The sequence below is a fragment of the Macaca thibetana genome, chromosome 14 (assembly GCF_024542745.1).
Source record: "Macaca thibetana thibetana isolate TM-01 chromosome 14, ASM2454274v1, whole genome shotgun sequence".
Classification (NCBI taxonomy): Eukaryota; Metazoa; Chordata; class Mammalia; order Primates; family Cercopithecidae; genus Macaca; species Macaca thibetana.
Window position 1 is genome coordinate 78,853,843 of NC_065591.1, and position 18,011 is coordinate 78,871,853.

Here is an 18,011-nt window from a genome sequence, read left to right on the forward strand (position 1 = left end):
AAAGTTAGCAGAAGACAAAAAGTAACCAAAATCAGAGCTGAACTGAAGGAGGTTGAGACACAAAAAACCATTCAAAAAGTCAATGAATCCAGGAGCTGGTTTTTTGAAAAATAAAATAAAATAAAATAAAATAAAATAAAATAAAATAAAATAGAAAGATTGCTAGCTAGACTAATCAAGAAGAAAAGAGAGAAGATTCAAATAAACACAATCAGAAACAACAAAGGGGCTATTACCACTGACCTCACTGAAATACAAACAACCATCAGAGAATATTGTGAACACCTCTGAGGGGAAATTTACTGGGAATCTATAAATCTTTTTTTTTTTTTTTTTGAGACAAAGTTTCACTCTTGTTGCTCAGGTTGGAATGCACTGGAGTGGTCTTGGCTCACTGCAACCTCCGCCTCCTGGGTTCAAGTGATTCTCCTGCCTCAGCCTCCCAAGTAGCTGGGATTACAGGTGAGCACCTCTACGACCAGCTAATTTTTTGTACTTTTAGTAGAGATGGGGTTTTGCCATTTTGGCCAGGCTGATCTTGAACTCCTGACCTCAGTTGATCCACCCGCCTTGGCCTCCCAAAGTGCTGGGATTACAGGTGTGAGCCACTGTGCTCTGCCTATAATTCTTTGGATAACAAAATTATCATTAGTTTGTGGTAGAATGAAGGCAAAATAATGATACATTCAGAAAATTTAACACTCATTACCTAAAAATAAACTCTTAACAAAAGAAAAATTTCTTTAGAAGGAAGTATTGGAATGTAGGAATAACGCATACTAGTTGGGAAAAAATTAAATGTTAGTATATATATATATAAAGTAAAAGGTGAAAGGGCTCTGCCTATCCCTTTATTTGTTTTTGTTTGTTTGTTTGTTTTTTTGAGATGGAGTTTCACTCTTGTTGCCCAGGCTGGAGTGCAATGGCACGATCTCGGCTCACCACAACCTCCCCCTCCTGGGTTCAAGCAATTCTCCTGCCTCAGCCTCCGAAGTAGCTGGGATTACAGGCATGCACCACCAGGCCCGGCTAATTTGTATTTTTAGTAGACACGCGGTTTCTCCATGTTTGTCAGGTCAGTCGCGAACTCCCAACCTCAGTTGATCTGCCCGCCTCGGCCTCCCAAAGTGCTGGGATTACATGCGGGAGCCACCGCACCTGGCCCCTTTATTTTTTGTATATTCTCCTACACCGTTTTTAATGACTACATAAATATATATACAAATATATACACACACCCAACTTTTATTCTTTAAACAGTGAGCTCACTCTATGTAAAATACTTTGTGCTCTCTTTCCCTTTATTCCCAATTGAATATCATAAATATTCTTCAATATTGGCATGTGCAGATCTACCTTATCCTTTTTGCTATCTGCATTCCATGATATAAATATATCATAAGTTTATACATGTGTATTTAACATGAACGTTTAGATTATTTTAAATATTTTTTGCTCTTATAAATAATGCATGACTAAGTTTTTTGTTAGTATTTCTATAGGATAGAGGCCTAGAAGTATAATTGTTGGATCACAGGATAGAGACATTTAAAATGCTGATAGGGCCGGGTACAGTGGCTCACTCCTGTAACCCCAGCACTTTTGGGTGCTGAGGCGAGAGGACTGCTTTAGCCCAGGAGTTTGAGACCAGCCTGGGCAAGATGGGGAGACCCCCATCTCTCCAAAAAAAAAAAAAAAAAGTAAACTGTTTATAGATCCTGCCAAAATGACTTCTAAAAATATTGCTAATTTATAGTCAGACTAAAAGTATATGGAATGTAGTATTTTAAGGAAATAAATCTTCAAACATGAGAATAGGCACAAAATACAAAGAATCTAGATGATAATGTTTTTAAAAACAGATAGAAAATGTGCATTATTGGCTGGGTGCGGTGCCTCATGCCTGTAACTCCAGCACTTTGATAGGCTGAGGCAGGCAGATCACAAGGTCAGGAGTTGGAGAATAGCCTGGCCAACATGGTGAAAACCCATCTGTACTAAAAAAAAAAAAAAAATACAAAATTTAGCCAGGCATGGTGGCATGCACCTGTAATCCCAGCTACTCAGGAGACTGAGGCAGGAGAACTGGGAGGCAGAGGTTGCAGTGAGCCAAGATCGCGCCACTGCACTCCAGCCTGGGCGAAAGAGCAAGACTCCATCTCAAAAAAAAAAAAGGAAATATGCATTAGTTTGAGTGCATATAACAGATGGCTTTGTCCATCAGACCACATGGAAAATATATTTCCAGAAGGGATTACAAACTAATCCAAAGAGATTTTGTAAGCAAGGAAGTCTTCAACTATTATTATGTCTTATTCTATTAAAAGCAGATCATCAAATAAATTCTTGCACATTAGTTTGTCTTTTACAAAGTAATCTTTTTTTTGAGATGGAGTCTCGCTTTGTCGCCCAGGCTGGAGTGCAGTGGCGCGATCTCAGCTCACTGCAAGCTCCGCCTCCAGGGTTCACACCATTCTCCTGCCTCAGCCTCCCAAGTAGCTGGGACTACAAGCCCCCGCCACTGCGCCCGGCTAATTTTTTTGTATTTTTAGTAGAGACAGGGTTTCACCGTGTTAGCCAGGATGGTCTCGATCTTCTGACCTTGTGATCCACCTGCCTCCGCCTCCCAAAGTGTTGGGATTACAGGCGTGAGCCACCGCGCCTGGCCACAAAGTAATCTTAATAAGGAAAAACCTCTGCCTTTGGACTTGATTCTAACTATAATAGGATACTGAGTTGTCCTGTGAAAGTGACAAGATCCTTGATAAAAAGTATCTGCATCATCTTGGAATTTGTAGTGTTTGTAATGTGCAAGAATATGACTGATGAGCATGTTTGGACATGTACTTAAGACTTTGGGAAAACAGATATTGAAAACTTGAGAGAGAAAAAATATAGGGCCCATTATTTGAGTCTTCAAATAAGAAAGTTACTGTGGCGTGCTATCTATAGAGGTTTAACTACATAAGTATATATAATCTCTGCATTTTACTAATCCAACAAATGTTTGAGTGTGCCTATCTAGTAGATCCTGGGATAGGCACTAAAGGGGCTGTGTTAATGTTGGAGGAAATTGCAGTTTGGAGATTTTAATATATTTGATAAAAATCAATTCTCTGAATTACAGCAAAAATGTGTCTCAGTTTTGCAAGTGAGACTGTCAGTTGCAAAAAGCAAACAATAGCATTTCTTTTAAAAGATTATATTGATAACCTCTTAGGAGCACCATCTGTCACACAAAGAAATACAAGAGATGGTCCCTGACTTCAAAGTACTTGCAATTGTTTTAAGTATTTGAGTTAAAAAAAAAAAAAGTATTGTTTAAAAAAAACCAGTAGAACCTTCACAAAGTAAAATAAAATGCTGGTACTGCATGTCATGCAGCGATTTTCAAAGGAATTATGAAACGAAAGAGGTGCCTCACCATCAAAAACAGGCACACAGCATAGCAATAAGAACACTGAGGACATAGCAAATCCCAGAATGAGTAATTGAGAGTCACGATATGGTCAACAAGTAAGACATTGTTCCAGGTTTGGCAGAGGCTTCTGATAAGGAAAGGGGTAAGCTCTGTGCTTAGGGGCAAATGTTGCAATCTGAGTGAATGGTAGGCAGAATACTAAGTAACTAACTCTTCTTTTGCTATTGTATTGTCTATCAAATATAATCATTTATTACAAAGGTTATGATTAAGGATAATTGAAAGCCAAGGCCGTTGAGAAGAAAATCATAATGTTTCTATTTTCCATGAATTCAAGTGTTCAGGCCCAAGTAAATTACATCAATTATATATCATAGAAGAAAAGTAATTGGCAGCAACTGTGGAATTGTGACACGTATGGATAGTTTTGTATGCTCATAGGTAGTTTGAGAGGAGAGGAAGCTTTTGATGTTAGGCTATGATCATACTAAGTTTGTTTTTTTTTTAAACTGAGTCTCACTACGTCCCCCAAGCTGGAGTGCAATGGCGCCATCTCGGCTCACTGCAACCTCCGCCTCCCGGGTTCAAGCTATTCTCCTGCCTCAGCCCCCGCCCCTCCCCCAGAGTAGCCGGAATTACAGACGTGAACCACCATGCCCCGCTAGTTTTTGTATTTTTAGTAGAGATGGGGTTTCTTCATGTTGACCAGGCTGGTCTGGAACTCTGACCTTAGGCGATCCGTCCATTTAGGGCTTCCACAATGCTGGGACTACAGAACTGAGCCACCGTGCCCGCCTGACAGATCCTAATATCTAAAATGGTGTAAAAAGATCAGGCATGGTGGCTCACCTGCCACTGCACTCTGGTCTGGGAGACAGAGTGAGACTCTGTCTCCAAATAAAATATAAAATAAAATAGTCATTTATAGAAACTATAGACTGGAGCAATAAACAAAAAATTATATACCGGAGTCAGTCATTCATTTCCTCAAACATTTTTTTTTTTTTTTTTTTTGAGACGGAGTTTTGCTCTTGTCGCCCAGGGTGGAGTGCAATGGCACAATCTCAGCTCAACACAACCGCTGCCTCCCGGCTTCAAGCAGTTTTCCTGCCTCAGCCTCCTGAGTAGCTGGGATTACAGGCATGCACCGCCATACCCAGCTAGTTTTGTATTCTTAGTAGAGACAGGGTTTCTCCATGTTGGTCAGGCTGGTCTCGAACTCCCGACCTCAGGTGGTCTGCCTGCCTTGGCCTCCCAAAGTGCCGGGATTACAGGCGTGAGGCACTAAGCCTGGCACCTCAAAATGTTTTAGTTCCACCACAAGTATGCTAGGTGGTTAAGGAAAATACAACGATGACAAATAGGGCATAGATTCCGTCTGCAAGGAACTGAAAGTTTAATAGGAGAGTTAAAGAAGTAAAACAAAAACAAACAAGCTAATAAATTTAAAATGTAAAAGTCTTGCCTACTTGCTGTCTTTGTTTTTGTTTTGAGATGGAGTCTTACTTTGTCGTCCAGGCCGGAGTGCAGTGGTGAGATCTCACTGCAACTTCCGCCTCCTGAGTTCAAGCAATTATCCTGCCTCAGCCTCTCGAGTAGCTGGGACTACAGGCGCGTGCCTCCACGCCTGGCTAATTTTTGTATTTTTTCAGTAGAGTCGGGGTTTTGCCATGTTGACTAGGCTGGTCTCGAACTCCTGACCTCAGGTGATCCACCCACCTCGGCCTCCTAAAGTGCTGAGATTACAGGCATGAGCCACCTCAACAGGCCTTAACAAGAGTACAGTGCTTTCAAATTTCCCTCCCACCAAGTCTTCTTTTATTAAATATTAAAAATGTTCTGTGTACAAGACACTGTGCTATGTGGTACAGAAGATAATAAAGATGAATCAGAAATAGATCTTGTCTTTAAGGAGCATTATGATGACTGAAAGTTTTATTAAAAATTTAAAACTGCGGGACGTGGTGGCTCATGCCTGTAATCCCAGCACTTTGGGAGGCTGAGGCGAGCGGATCACAAGGTCAGGAGATTGAGATCATCCTGGCTAACGGGGTGAAACCCCGTCTCTTCTAGAAATACAAAAAATTAGCTGGGCACGGTGGCGGGCGCCTGTACTCCCAGCTACTCAGGAGGCTGAGGCAGGAGAATGGCGTGAACCCGGGAGGCAGAGTTTGCAGTGAGCTGAGATTGTGCAACTGCACTCCAGCCTGGGTGACAGAGTGAGACTCTGTCTCCAAAAAAAAAAAAAAAAAAGTATGTGTATATATATATATATACACACACACACACACACAGACATGTATATACACACACACCAAGTGATGATGATTAGTTTGCATTAGTTCATTTATAGTAAGCTATACTATTGTACATATATTCATTTAAGAAAAGAGAGTCATACAGTCCACAAAGATGGAAGAGAATCAGTGGAGGTTAGCTGGTTGTCTTACAGGTAGCCTGACCCTGCAATTGATATTTGTGACAGAGATGTTGCAAAATGCTTAACAAAATCTCATTTCATTTTCGTTTCCTGGTTTTATGGAAGGACTACATTTTCCATCCTCCTTTGAGGTTAGGTTGGGGACATGTGACTAAGTTCTGGAAATGGGATGTAAGCAGAAGTGATGTAAACCACTTCCAGGCCTGGCCCTTAAAAGCGAAAGCAGTGATTGGTATCTACGAAAGTTAAATGTATGCTGGCCCCATGACCCAGCACATCTACTCTTAGGTATATGCTGAAGAAAAACAAAAGCATACGTCTACAAAAGTCAAGTAAAAGAATGTTCCTTGCTGGGTTATTCATAATAGGTTCAAACATGCAACAACACAAATGTCCTCAAATGAAAAAAATTGTGCTATATTCATACAATAAACTCAATATAGCAATAAAAATGAATGAACTATAGCTACATACAACAACATGCACAAGATCTTGAGTGAAGGAAGCCAGACACAAAAAATATTCAACATATGCATTTGTTAACATAAGCTTTAGGAACAGGCAAAATGAAGCTATGATGCTAGAAGTGAGAATAGTGGTTACCTCTGTTTGCGGGTGTATCTACTGGGAAGGGGCACAAAAGAGCCTTCTGGGGTGATGGAAATACTTTTTCTTCATCTGGATAGCAGTCTCAGGGCACATAGTAGTCTCCGTAAAGGCAAATTTAAAAATTCATCGAGCTGTACACTTAAATTTTGTGCACGCTGTTATGTAAAAGAACTAAAAATTATGCACACATAAAAAATCAAAGAAGCAAGAAAAAAAAAATAAAAAGTGATCACAGAAGGCCCAGTGCAGATGGAAGAGGCTGTATTCCTGAATCACTGGTTGCCCTTGCCCTGAAGGACTGGCCAGTCTGCTTTGGAATTTGTGTAAACACAAAATAAATCTTTCTTATTTTAAATTATCTGAGATTTACAGTGTATGTGGTATCTCAGCATAGCCTAACCGTTCTTGGCTAATACAGAATTCATTGCCACAAACAACCAGGGTTAAAAACCTGGTTTTGGCAGCATATCAGGGAGGCTCTTCCTTTCTCAGGCTAAGTGATATAAAACAAGCTTATAAATGAGTGTATAAATCAAGATGCCAATTTTTTAAATAACAATATAAAATTAAAGCCTCTCATACAAACTAGGTTATCTGTTGCCTAATATATAATCATTCTCTCTCTCAAGATAGATCTGCATGGGAAGCCAAACCACAATAAAAGTTTGTTTTATTCTCAGAAAGAAAACATTAGTTAGATGAGTCAATTGTTTAATGACATCTGTCCAGGAGAAGCTATGCATCCCATTTCATGGTTAATTCCTGAGGTCCCTGGGCTGCAGTTCTCACTCCCAGGTATGCACCTGAATTGCCTCAGTGGCTCCTCCTTTTTTATCTTCCAATTCTGTCAATACACTTTTCTTCTATAGATATGTTATTGCATAAGTCTACTGTCTTTAGAGAGATGTGGCTGGCCTCTAAAGCATTCCTTGTATACATCTACATGTTGATTTTGTGTTTTTCCTCTCAAAGAATAATTATAAATCTTTTACTTTTAAATTCTGTGGTTGGAGTGGTAGGGGTTTAATGTGGAGAGGATGGTGTCCTTAGCTATAGCTTCCAAGTACTGGTAACATCATGAAACTAATATAGACACTGAGAATTCTAGACAGCGTATGTACCTGAATATTTTGTAAGGCCACTTGAGAGTTTTTTGTATAATCTTTGAAGGCTTGAAGGGACGAAATTGCTATCAAAAGCTGGAGAAAAAGGGATCCCTGTTATACAGTGGCAGAAAGTTTAGCCACACTGTTGCCTGCTGAAATGCAGAAAATAGAAAAATATATCTAACAAACTGGTACATTTGGTTAAGGAATTTTCCAGACAGACTGTTGAAAGTACCAACTGATTAAAACAAAACAAAACCAAAACAAAACAAAAAAAACCTATATGGGATAAGATGTAGAGAGGTGAGATATAAAAGGAACAATTTCATTTTTAAGCAAAATTTAGAGAAAATATACATAGTCTAGGAACTTTGGGTTCAAAAATAAAACTGCTTTTCACTTCCAGCCTCTCCAGATGGTGAAACAACTAAGGCATTGCCTTGAGGGGAAGGTACAATCCAGGGTGCAGCTATTCAGATTTTTTGTAAAGACTGTACAAAGATTTAAAGCCATTTTACCTAGACTATTTCAGCTAGACAAAAGCAATTCTAAGTGTATAAGGGTGTTTTCCATCAGCTTTCTGACTCTCAGCCCAAGATGGGAAGTGTCTGTCTCAAAGAGGTTTGTGAGTGGGGCTTTTTTTTTCTGTTGGAGTGGATTATAATTTGATATACATGAAGTCCCCAAAATCTTAAAGAGAATTGTATTGGCAGACACACTGCCTACTTGTACTGAAAGGGCATATTATCTTTTAATATTCCAGATTTGAATATTTAAATTTATATTTACATCTTAGAAACTCAATATTTTAAATCAAATGATGTCAGGAAAAATCTGAATTATGTTGCAACAAAAATTAGTAGAAAATCAGAATTATTGCTGGGCATGGTGGCTCATGCCTGTAATCCCAGCACTTTGGGAGGCCGAGGCAGGTGGATTACCTAAGGTCAGGAGTTCGAGACCAGCCTGGACTACATGGCGAAACCCCATCTCTACTAAAAATACAAAAATTAGATGGGTGTGGTGGTGGGCATTGCTAATCTCAGCTAGTCGGGAGGCTGAGGCAGAAGAATCGCTTGAACCCAGGAGGCAGAAGTTGTAGTGAGCCAAGATCATGCCATTGCACTCCAGCCTGGGTGACAGAGCAAGACTGTGTCTCAAAAAAAAAAAAAAAAAAAAAAAGAAAAGAAAATCAGAATCATATGTAACTGTTGTGAAAAGCTTGGTTATTGATTGTTGCTGGAATCAAGAGCTACTACAATGTCATACTTCGAGTTTGCCGTACTTTGCCATCGTACTTGTGCCTGATAATTATTTCTACAATGATTGCATGTAGATCTAAACTAGTTTAGTGTCGTTAAATCCTCTGCATTAGATCCTAAGAGCTCTTCCATTCTTTTTCATTGACATCAGCAAAACTAGAATCCTACAAGAGCAACAACTTTTTTTTTTTTCATTCTTCCAACACACAGAAAGGAGCAACAATTTTCATATTGGCGTTTCTTCAAAGCCTTTGAATTCCATCATAAATTGCCAGAATAGTTTTCTTCATTCACTGTGCACTTTCATTGGAGAAACTCTTTTTTTTTTTCAGACAGAGTCACACTCTGTCGCCCAGGTTGGAGTGCAGTGGCCCGATCTCAGCTCACTGCAAGCTCTGCCTCCAGGGTTCACGCCATTCTCCTGCCTTGGCCTCCTGAGTAGCTGGGACTTCAGGCACTCGCCACCACGCCCGGCTAATTTTTTGTATTTTTTTTTTTTTTAGTAGAGAAGGAGTTTCACTCTGTTAGCCAGGATGGTCTTGATCTCCTGACCTCGTGATCTGCATGCCTCAGCCTCCCAAAGTGCTGGGATTACAACAGGCATGAGCCACCGCACCTGGCCTAGAGAAATTCTTTGCTTCACCTTGTTGAGGAACGCTAAAGCCCTCCTCGCCTTTTCTTAATGAAAAAGAAGAAACAATGAAGCCCCCAGAAAGTATCCAATCAAACCACTGTCATAGCCAGCCTAAAAGAATGAATAACCCATGCAGATGCAATGTTTAACATTGAGAGGTGACAACGTGCTAGCAGCCCTTGCTCCCGGTGTCTCTGCCTTGGCGTCCACTCTGGTGGCGCTTGAGGAGCCCTTCAGCCTGCCATGGCACTGTGGGAGCCCCTCTCTGGGCTGGCTGGGGGCTGAGCCTGCTCCCTCTGCTTGCGGGGAGGTGTGGAGGGAGAGCTGCGGGTGGGAACCAGGGCTGCCCACAGTGCTCGTGGGCCAGCGAGTGTTCCGGGTGAACGTGGGCTCGGCTGCCCGCACTCGGAATGGCCGGCTGGCATTGCCGGCCAAGGGCAGTGAGGGGCTTAGCACCCTGGCAAGGAGCTGCAGAGGGTGTGCGGGGTCCCCCAGCAGCGCCCGCCCACCACGCTGCCATCAATGTCTCACTGGGCCTCAGCTGCCTCCCTGCAGGGCAGAGCTCAGGACCTGCATCCTGCCATGCTGGAGCCTCACTCTTACAATCTAAGGGATAGTAAATACACCAATCAGCACCCTGTGTCTAGCTCAAGGTTCATAAATACACCAGTCAGTACTCTGTATCTAGCTAACCTAGTGGGGACTTGGATAACTTTTCTGTCTAGCACTCTGTGTCTCTAGCTGGAGGACTGTGAACACACCAATCAGCACTCTGTCTAGCTCAGGGTTTGTAAATACATCAATCAGTACTCTGTATCTAGCTAACCTAGTGGGGACTTGGAGAACCTTTCTGGCTAGCACTTTGTGTCTAGCTAAAGGATTGTAACCGCACAAATCAGCACTCTGTGTCTAGCTCAGGGATTGCAAATGCACCAATCAGCACTCTGTCAAAATGGACCAATCAGCGCTCTGTAAAATGGACCAATCAGCTCTCTGTAAATGGACCAATCAGCAGGATGTGGGTGGGGCCCGACAAAGGAATAAAAGCAGGCTGCAGGAATCAGTCGGTGGTAACCTGGTCTGGTCGCCTTCCACAGTGTGGAAGGTTTGTTCTTTTGCTCTTTGGGTCCGCAGGGCCTTTATGAGCTGTAACACTCACTGTGAAGGTCTGCAGCTTCAGTCCTGAGGCCAGTGAGACTGAGAACCTGCCAGAAGGAAGAAACTCCGAACACCTCCGAACATCAGAAGGAACGAACTCCAGACACACTATCTTGGAGAACTGAAACACTCACCCTGAGGGTCTGTGGTTTCATTCTTGAAGTCAGTGAGATCAAGAACCCACCAATTCTGGACACAACATTACCTTTAAACTTAATGGTGACATGATGGGAAGGCTTTCTTTTAAAAAACAGCCTGCTATATCTTATAATACCATATAAAGAAATTTACAAATGTAAGCTACTGGTTTACTGCATACTACTCCTTTTTGCAATTTGTTTTGCATCCTAAAGCAAAAATCATCTCCCCTGAGGATTTATCAATGCCTTCGTATTTTGGAATCTGCATAGCAGCACTAGAAAAGATAAGAGTTGTCCTTTCTTTTGAACTTGGGAGTTTCCCTGAAATCACCTCATTTGCCACCCAACTCATCAGCTTTGTCCTCCTTGGCACCATTCCGTTTTTCTCAAATTTCTTTATGCTTCAAGTCTCTATTTAACAGTTAATTAGGACCAGGTGTGTTGGTGCACACCTGTAATCCCAGCACTTTGGGAGGCTGAGATGGGTGGACAGCTTGAGCCAAGGGAGTTCAAGAGTAGTCTCGGTAACATAGGGAGACCCCATCTCTACAAATAATTTAAAAACATTAGCCAGGTGTGGTGGTGTACTTGTGGTCCCAACTACTCAGGAGGCTGATTCAGGAGGATCTCCTGAGCCCAGGAGATATGGACTGCTGTGAGCCATGATTGTGCCACTGTACTTCAGCCTGGGCAGCAGAGACCACGTCTCAAAACAAACAAAAGACAGTTAACTAAAAGAAACTACCTGGTTTTAACTGTAATTTTAAGTTTTCCTTATTTATTAATGTGTAATTGCTGGGCCCACATAGTAAACATATTGTTTATTATCAGGCATGCAAGCTGTATTGTGCTATTACATTCAGAAACAACTGAGAGTTAACAATTTTTTTTTTTTTTTTTTTTTTTTTTTGGAGACGGAGTCTTGTTATGTTGCCCAGGTTGGAGTGTAGTGGTGCCATCTTGGCTCACTGCAACCTCCGCCTCCCAGGTTCAAGTGATTCTCCTGTCAGAGCCTCCTGAGTAGCTGGGATTACAGGTGTCCACCACCATGCCTGACTACTTTTTGTATTTTTAGTAGAGATGGGGTTTCACCATAGGCCAGGCTGGTCTTGAACTTGTGACCTCGGGTGATCCACCAAGCTCAGCCTCCCAAAGTGCTGGGATTACAGGCGTCAGCCACCGTGCCCAGTCCATATTAATTGTTTGGTGAATAAGATGTTATTTGTGTACTATTGTACATCTTAACATGATATTTTTTGTTAATATTTGATACTATATTTTAAATACTTAAGAATTTTTTGGTTGATATGTAATGCATTTTATTTTTTCCCATTTAAAACTAAGTTGCTATTTAGCATTTTCTTGTGGAAGGATCATAGATTTTCAGGAATGGATTACTGAAAAAAATAAGCCTGCACTGGTATTTCTGTAATTTTTTGGGTAAGTTTATGCTGTGTTTTTGATCTTCTTAGTTTCTGAATTGGAGATTTGAAAAAAATTGTGATTATCTTGTTCCTATTCTACCATTGTATGTTGGATGTGTTGAGGGGGAGGATAACTTTGAGATCTGCATCTGGTCCTCAGGAATATTCTGGACTTTGGCTAGGATTCAGCAACTGGATGGGATTTTAGGTAGTCTTCCTTGGAAAAGGGAAGGTATATCTGTCTGTAGAATGATATGCCCGGATATTTGGGTAGCCAGAGACATAGAACTACGGCAGACACTGCTAGTTGCCTCTAATATCTGTTTTTTTCCATTTTGCTCAGTAATAAAACCTCAAATGTTAGCTGGGTATTTGTCCAATTAGTTAAAAAAGATTGTATTTGCCATCCTCTCTTGCAATGAAGTGTGGCCATGTGATCAAGCTTTGTCCAAGGAACGTAAGTCGCAGTAGTTTGTATGGATCTTCTGGGAAGTTTTCTTAAAAAGAGGAAATATGCCCTTCTCTCCCCCGCCCCCCCCCCCCTTTTTTTGAGACGGAGTCTCTCTCTGTCACCCAGGCTGGAGTGCAGTGGTGTGATCTTGGCCCACTGCAACCTCTGCCTCCTGGGTTCAAGCGATTCTTCTGCCTCAGCCCCTGAGTAGCTAGGATTACAGGAGCGCGTCACCACTTCCAGCAAATTTTTGTATTTTTAGTAGAGAGGGGGTTTCACCATGTTGGCCAGGCTGGTCTCAAACTCCTGACCTCAAGTGGTCCACCCACCTCAGCCTCTCAAAGTACTAGGATTACAGGTGTGAGCCACCGTGCCTGGCCTCTCTTCCCCTTTTGCTGGTCTTCCTGACCAGCATGTTGATGTCATGTTAGGTGACAGAGTTATTTTCTAAGTCAGGGTGGAAATCACAGGTAGCAGATGGCATAGCAAACTGTCACAGAGGCTGGGATTCCCTAATCGTTATGGAGCCACCATTTTATTCTAGGACTGCCTACCTTTACCTGAGAGAAAGACACTTTTATCTTTTCGCCATTGTTGTTTTGGACTTTTCATCTGAGTATTTCTCTTTTATTTTGTTCAGACAACTACACCTATCTGATATTATCTTGTTCAGTTTTCTTTCTTATTTGCTGTCTTCTCCCTCTAGAATGCTAGTTTCGCGAAAATAAATACCTTGTCGTGTCTCTTGTTTCTGTTTGTTTCCTTAGCACAGTGCCTGGAAAATAGTAATGACTCAGTAAATATTTGTAGATGAATGAATGAAGACTAGGAGATTAGAATGCAATTCTTCTAAAGGTAGTTCGTTTCTGCTTTAAGAGACTATGGAATTTAGAATTCCAAAGAAACTGGTAGGTTTGTTATATGCGAGGAAATTGACTGAGGGGTTATATGACTCAAGCAACACACGACCCTTGTCTTGCTAATTGTTGGCCAAGCTCCCTACCCAGGTCTGCGTTCTAACACACGACTGCCGCCTCTACTGTGTGTGGTGTTTGGTTGACAAGCACCTATCAAGGATGCTGTAGACAGGATTGCTCCATGGCGTAAGGTTTGGACTGGATCACCTATTGCCCTTCCCCACACACGGTCGGGGTGTGAGCATAGCTGAGACTTTTCAAGCCTTCCCAGGTACCACAGAGCTTGGAAAGCCCAGCACCTGCGGGCAGTTCAGTTGCAACTGGCGGGCAGCCGTAGCTGTTTATTACCTGGGGCTCTCGGGAAGGCGAGCTCGTAGTGCTGGGGAGGACGTTTGTCTCAGGCATTCCTCTGGCAACCCTCTTCCTCCAGCGGCTCCCAACAAAGACATTTCATTTAATCCCTTTCTTCCACTCCCCTCCGCTCTACTTGGCTTGGCGTTGGAAGCTGAAGCACAATTTGACCCAAGCCACCTCCTACTGCGCACCTGCCAGAGCGCTCGCGCCCGGGAGCCTGGCACGGCATTGCGTGGGTGGGGAGGCGGCGCGTCCCCGAGCTGCGCTCCCTCGCTTACAGCCTCGGCTCTGGGGGCGAAGATCCATTCTACCTCCGCTCACCCAGCTGCGCCGCCGCGCGGGAGCGCGCCCCAGCGGAAGGCCTCTTGAGGGAGCGCGCACGCGCCGCCTCTCTCCGCCTCCCGGTGCACGTCCCGCCCCCTTAAGCTGCGATACGCCGAGCGCTCAACATCCGAGGACTTTGGCCTAGAGTAACCCCGCTCTCGTGACCTTTCCCCTCCATTCCGCGCCTCCGGCTGCTGGCCGGGCAAGAGGCTGGCGGCTGGGCTCTGGCGCCCCTCCCTGCAGGGCGCAGGCTCTCCCCCTCCCGTCTCCTCCGCGCTGTTCCTCGTCATGGCGGCCCTCAGCAAGTCCATCCCTCATAACTGCTATGAGATTGGCCACACTTGGCACCCTTCCTGCCGGGTCTCCTTCCTGCAGATCACCGGGGGCGCCCTGGAGGAGTCCCTGAAGATCTATGCTCCTCTGTACTTGGTGAGACCCGTCACCCCTCCCGCAGGGCGAGTTTAATGTGGAGGATGGGCCAGGGGCTGCAGTTGGTGATCCCGAGGGGCTCTGGGGGACTTGCCTTGTGTCGGGCTCTCTTTTGGAGGGGTCGGAGTGTTTTGGGGGGCCGGTGGGGGGAAGGCGGAGGTCGCTTGGGGAGGATATACCAATCCCTGCAAGGGAGAAGGAGGAGGGGAATTAGAGGTTGAGCTGTCATCTGAATGCCTGTTGCTAGGAAGAGGATGGGCTCCCAACTTTTAGAATTAAGTTGAGGACACTTAAAAACGTTAATTCAAAGACCAGCGTTATTTTCCTCTGGCCTGCGTTGTGATGGAGAGGTATTTGTAGGTCAGCGAGGCTATGAGAAGTACCTGCAAGCTTTCCTCATCTGGTTTCCCCTGTTTTATTTTGCCTTTTTTTTTTTTTAAATGAAGAAGGCATATTTGACCCTGAAGTCCCTGTGGCCTCAGATCTTGACTCAGTTTTGAGATGGTAGGATTGTGATTTGGGGTTTTGCAAGTGTTTTTGCAAGTTCACAGAACAGACTCCTGGGTTGAGATTGTGTGTGGTGATTTAAAGGGTGATGCCAGTCTTTCAGTGAGTGAACTTGGTTAGGACATCTGACTTTGTGTCACCTAGGACCTTTTACACAGCTTTACATACGGGCCAATTAATAGGAAATATTTGGCAATATGTATATGTAACCCTGAGGACTATTAAAGATGCTCTTCAATGTTCTCGCCAAAATCTTTTTTTCAATAACCTTATCCTTGATATTAAAGATTTATTATTACTTTGGCCATTGAAGTGCATTGTCTCGTTTTCTTGCCTTACAGAGTTTGTGTCCTAAGAAGACAGATCATATTTTTTGTATGTCTTCTAAGAATTTCGATATTCAGCAGATGATCAATTATTATTTCTCATTGAAGTAATTTAGATTTATACCCTAATGTTCCTGAAAGTGTGTCATGGCTGTATCTGTAGTACTTCTTGAAAAGTCTGATTATGTATTTCAGAGATAACACAGGAGAAGGTGATGACTTTGTCGGAGTTGCAGGCATCCATTTCATTTTTATTGTATAGACTGATGCTTCTCAAATTTTCATGTATGTTAGGAATCCTCTGAGGATTATGTTAAAATGGGGGTTCTAATTCATGAGGTCCCGGTGGGGCCTGAACCTCTGCTTTCCTAACAAACTCGTGGTAATGCTGATGATGGGGGCTGCACTTTGAATAATAAAGATCTAGAGTAGAGGCCAATAATTATTATTGGAGCTGGAAATTTTTTCCTCGATTTTCTTTGGCAAAGATTCATGTTTATCTGCTTTTCCACATTCACTGTGGCCAGCGTATGTCTCAGATTTTTCCTTTTTCTTTTTGGATATACGGTCTTGTTGCATTGCCATTCTGGCTGGAGTGCAGTGGTGCAACCACAGCTCAATGCATAAGGCTCAGATGTGTAAAAAATAAAACATCTACAAACATTATTGAGCTCTTGATACACAACTATACAAAAGATTGTTCCTGCCCTCAGAGGATTATGATATAGGTGGAAAGAGAGTTTATGCTGTCTACTTCTCCCTTTGAAAATCCATAGCACTTTTCATTCATTAATTCATTCACTTAACAAATATTTGTTGAATGCCTGATACTTGTTATATCAATAGCTTAGACAATTTATGGATTATAGTCTATGATAGGGAAGTTCAGGGCAGCAACAGGAGCATAGGTTCTCCTACTCCTACTCTAACAAGGTAGGTTGGGGGTGTTCAGGAAAGGAGTTGTGTTTTACTACTATATCTCCAACAAGAGTAAGTACTTATTGAGGATAAATTTTCCATCTCATGTGGCCTTGTACCCTTACATCTGTGTATATGAAAATTTGGGTTGCTACTCATCAGTAGTTGTGAAATAAAATTAGTGGGAACTGAATAGCATTTTATTTTATATTAAGTGAAATGGAAGAAAATAAAAAATGTTAGAACACATTGCGCGTACTAAGGATAAGCATATTTCGTGACAGTTTTGTTTCAGTTATCCATGTAGGTGTGGGTGGTGCTACTTGGAGCATATAGCTGTTTTCTTTGTAAGTGTTGGATAGTTGATTAAATGTATACCCCCATGTACTAAGATGCAAGGTGGTGTGGTGGAAAGAAATTGGGCTTTAAAAAGGGATCAGGCGGGGTGCGGTGGCTCACACCTGTAATCCCAGCACTTTGGGAGCCCAAGGCATGTGGATCACCTGAGGTCGGGAGTTCGAGACCAGCCAACTTGACCAATATGGTGAAACCCCATCTCTACTAAAAATATAAAATTAGCTGGGCGTGGTGCATATGCCTATAATCCCAGCTACTTGGGAGGCTGAGGCAGGAGAATCACTTGAATCTGGGAGGCGGAGGTTGTAGTGAGCTGAGATTGCATCATTTTACTCCAGCCTGGGAAACAAGAGCAAAACTCTGTCACAAAACAAAACAAACAAACAAAAAAAAGGGATTGGGGTATCAGGGTTTGAATCTCAGCTCTTCATTTATCAGCTGTTTGACTTTATATATGTTACTTTATCTTTTTGAGAATTATATGAAATAGTGCATTGATGATGTATCACATCTAGTTTATCATAGGTTTTGAATAATTATGCATATTTTTCTTCCTCCCTTCTCTGGTGGCACTTAAGAGTGAAGTTCATGGAAGATGGGTAGGGGAAGCCTCTTGAAGTAAGTGGTCCTTGACTTGTGCCTTGAGTATAAGGCTGTACAGACATTGATTCATGCAGTAGATATTTATAGCATACCTATTCTTAATGGAGAGGAGGGAGGATAATGTAAACTGAGGCAGAAAACTAAGTGGTTTCGTAAGAGAGGCAATGCATATATTGTCTATAACAGAACGTTTGCATACAGGAGTTGTGAACGATAACAACTTATGTTTATTATGTGCTTAGTCCTTAACATCTTTTTTAACCCTTACACAACTCCAGCTTCTTATCCCCGTTTTATAGGTAAGACAACTGAAGGTTAGAGACATTAAGTGATTCACAAGATTTAAATCTAGTAAGGAAAAAGATAGGATTCAGTTCTCATGGTTTTTTTTTTTTTTTTTTTTTTTTTTTGACTGAAAGTCAGACTGAAGGACAGGCTAAAGGAACCATTGAGGATTTTTTTGTGTGCATGCTATTGAGTTTTTTTTTTTTTTTTAAACAAAGGGGTTGTAAGTACAAAATAATGCTTTCAGATGCTAAATATGGTAACACTGGGAAGACTAGATAGGAAAGATGTTTGAGAAATTGATGCAGTAGATTCACTAAGTGGTATAAAGAGTCAGAACTCCTGT

General features: G+C 42.3%; 2 protein-coding genes across 9 annotated transcripts in view; one reads left to right on the forward strand and one right to left on the reverse strand.

The window, feature by feature from the left end:
- ME3 (malic enzyme 3) overlaps positions 1-18,011 on the reverse strand; it is a 1,085,505-nt gene that overhangs the window by 560,709 nt on the left and 506,785 nt on the right. The gene's annotated exons all lie outside the window — the stretch shown is intronic.
- Positions 1-18,011, forward strand: part of TMEM135 (transmembrane protein 135) — a 356,382-nt gene that overhangs the window by 72,993 nt on the left and 265,378 nt on the right. For 5 of the 8 annotated variants that reach the window (XM_050755855.1, XM_050755856.1, XM_050755857.1 and 2 more), the window contains exon 1: positions 14,318-14,669. The exons of 2 other annotated variants lie outside the window; for them this stretch is intronic. In XM_050755855.1, the coding sequence (XP_050611812.1) occupies positions 14,529-14,669 (141 nt within the window). In that variant the 5' untranslated portion in view covers positions 14,318-14,528. Of the gene's footprint in view, positions 1-14,317; positions 14,670-18,011 lie in introns of those variants that run through there. One more of the 8 variants, XM_050755864.1, reaches the window with a different exon arrangement.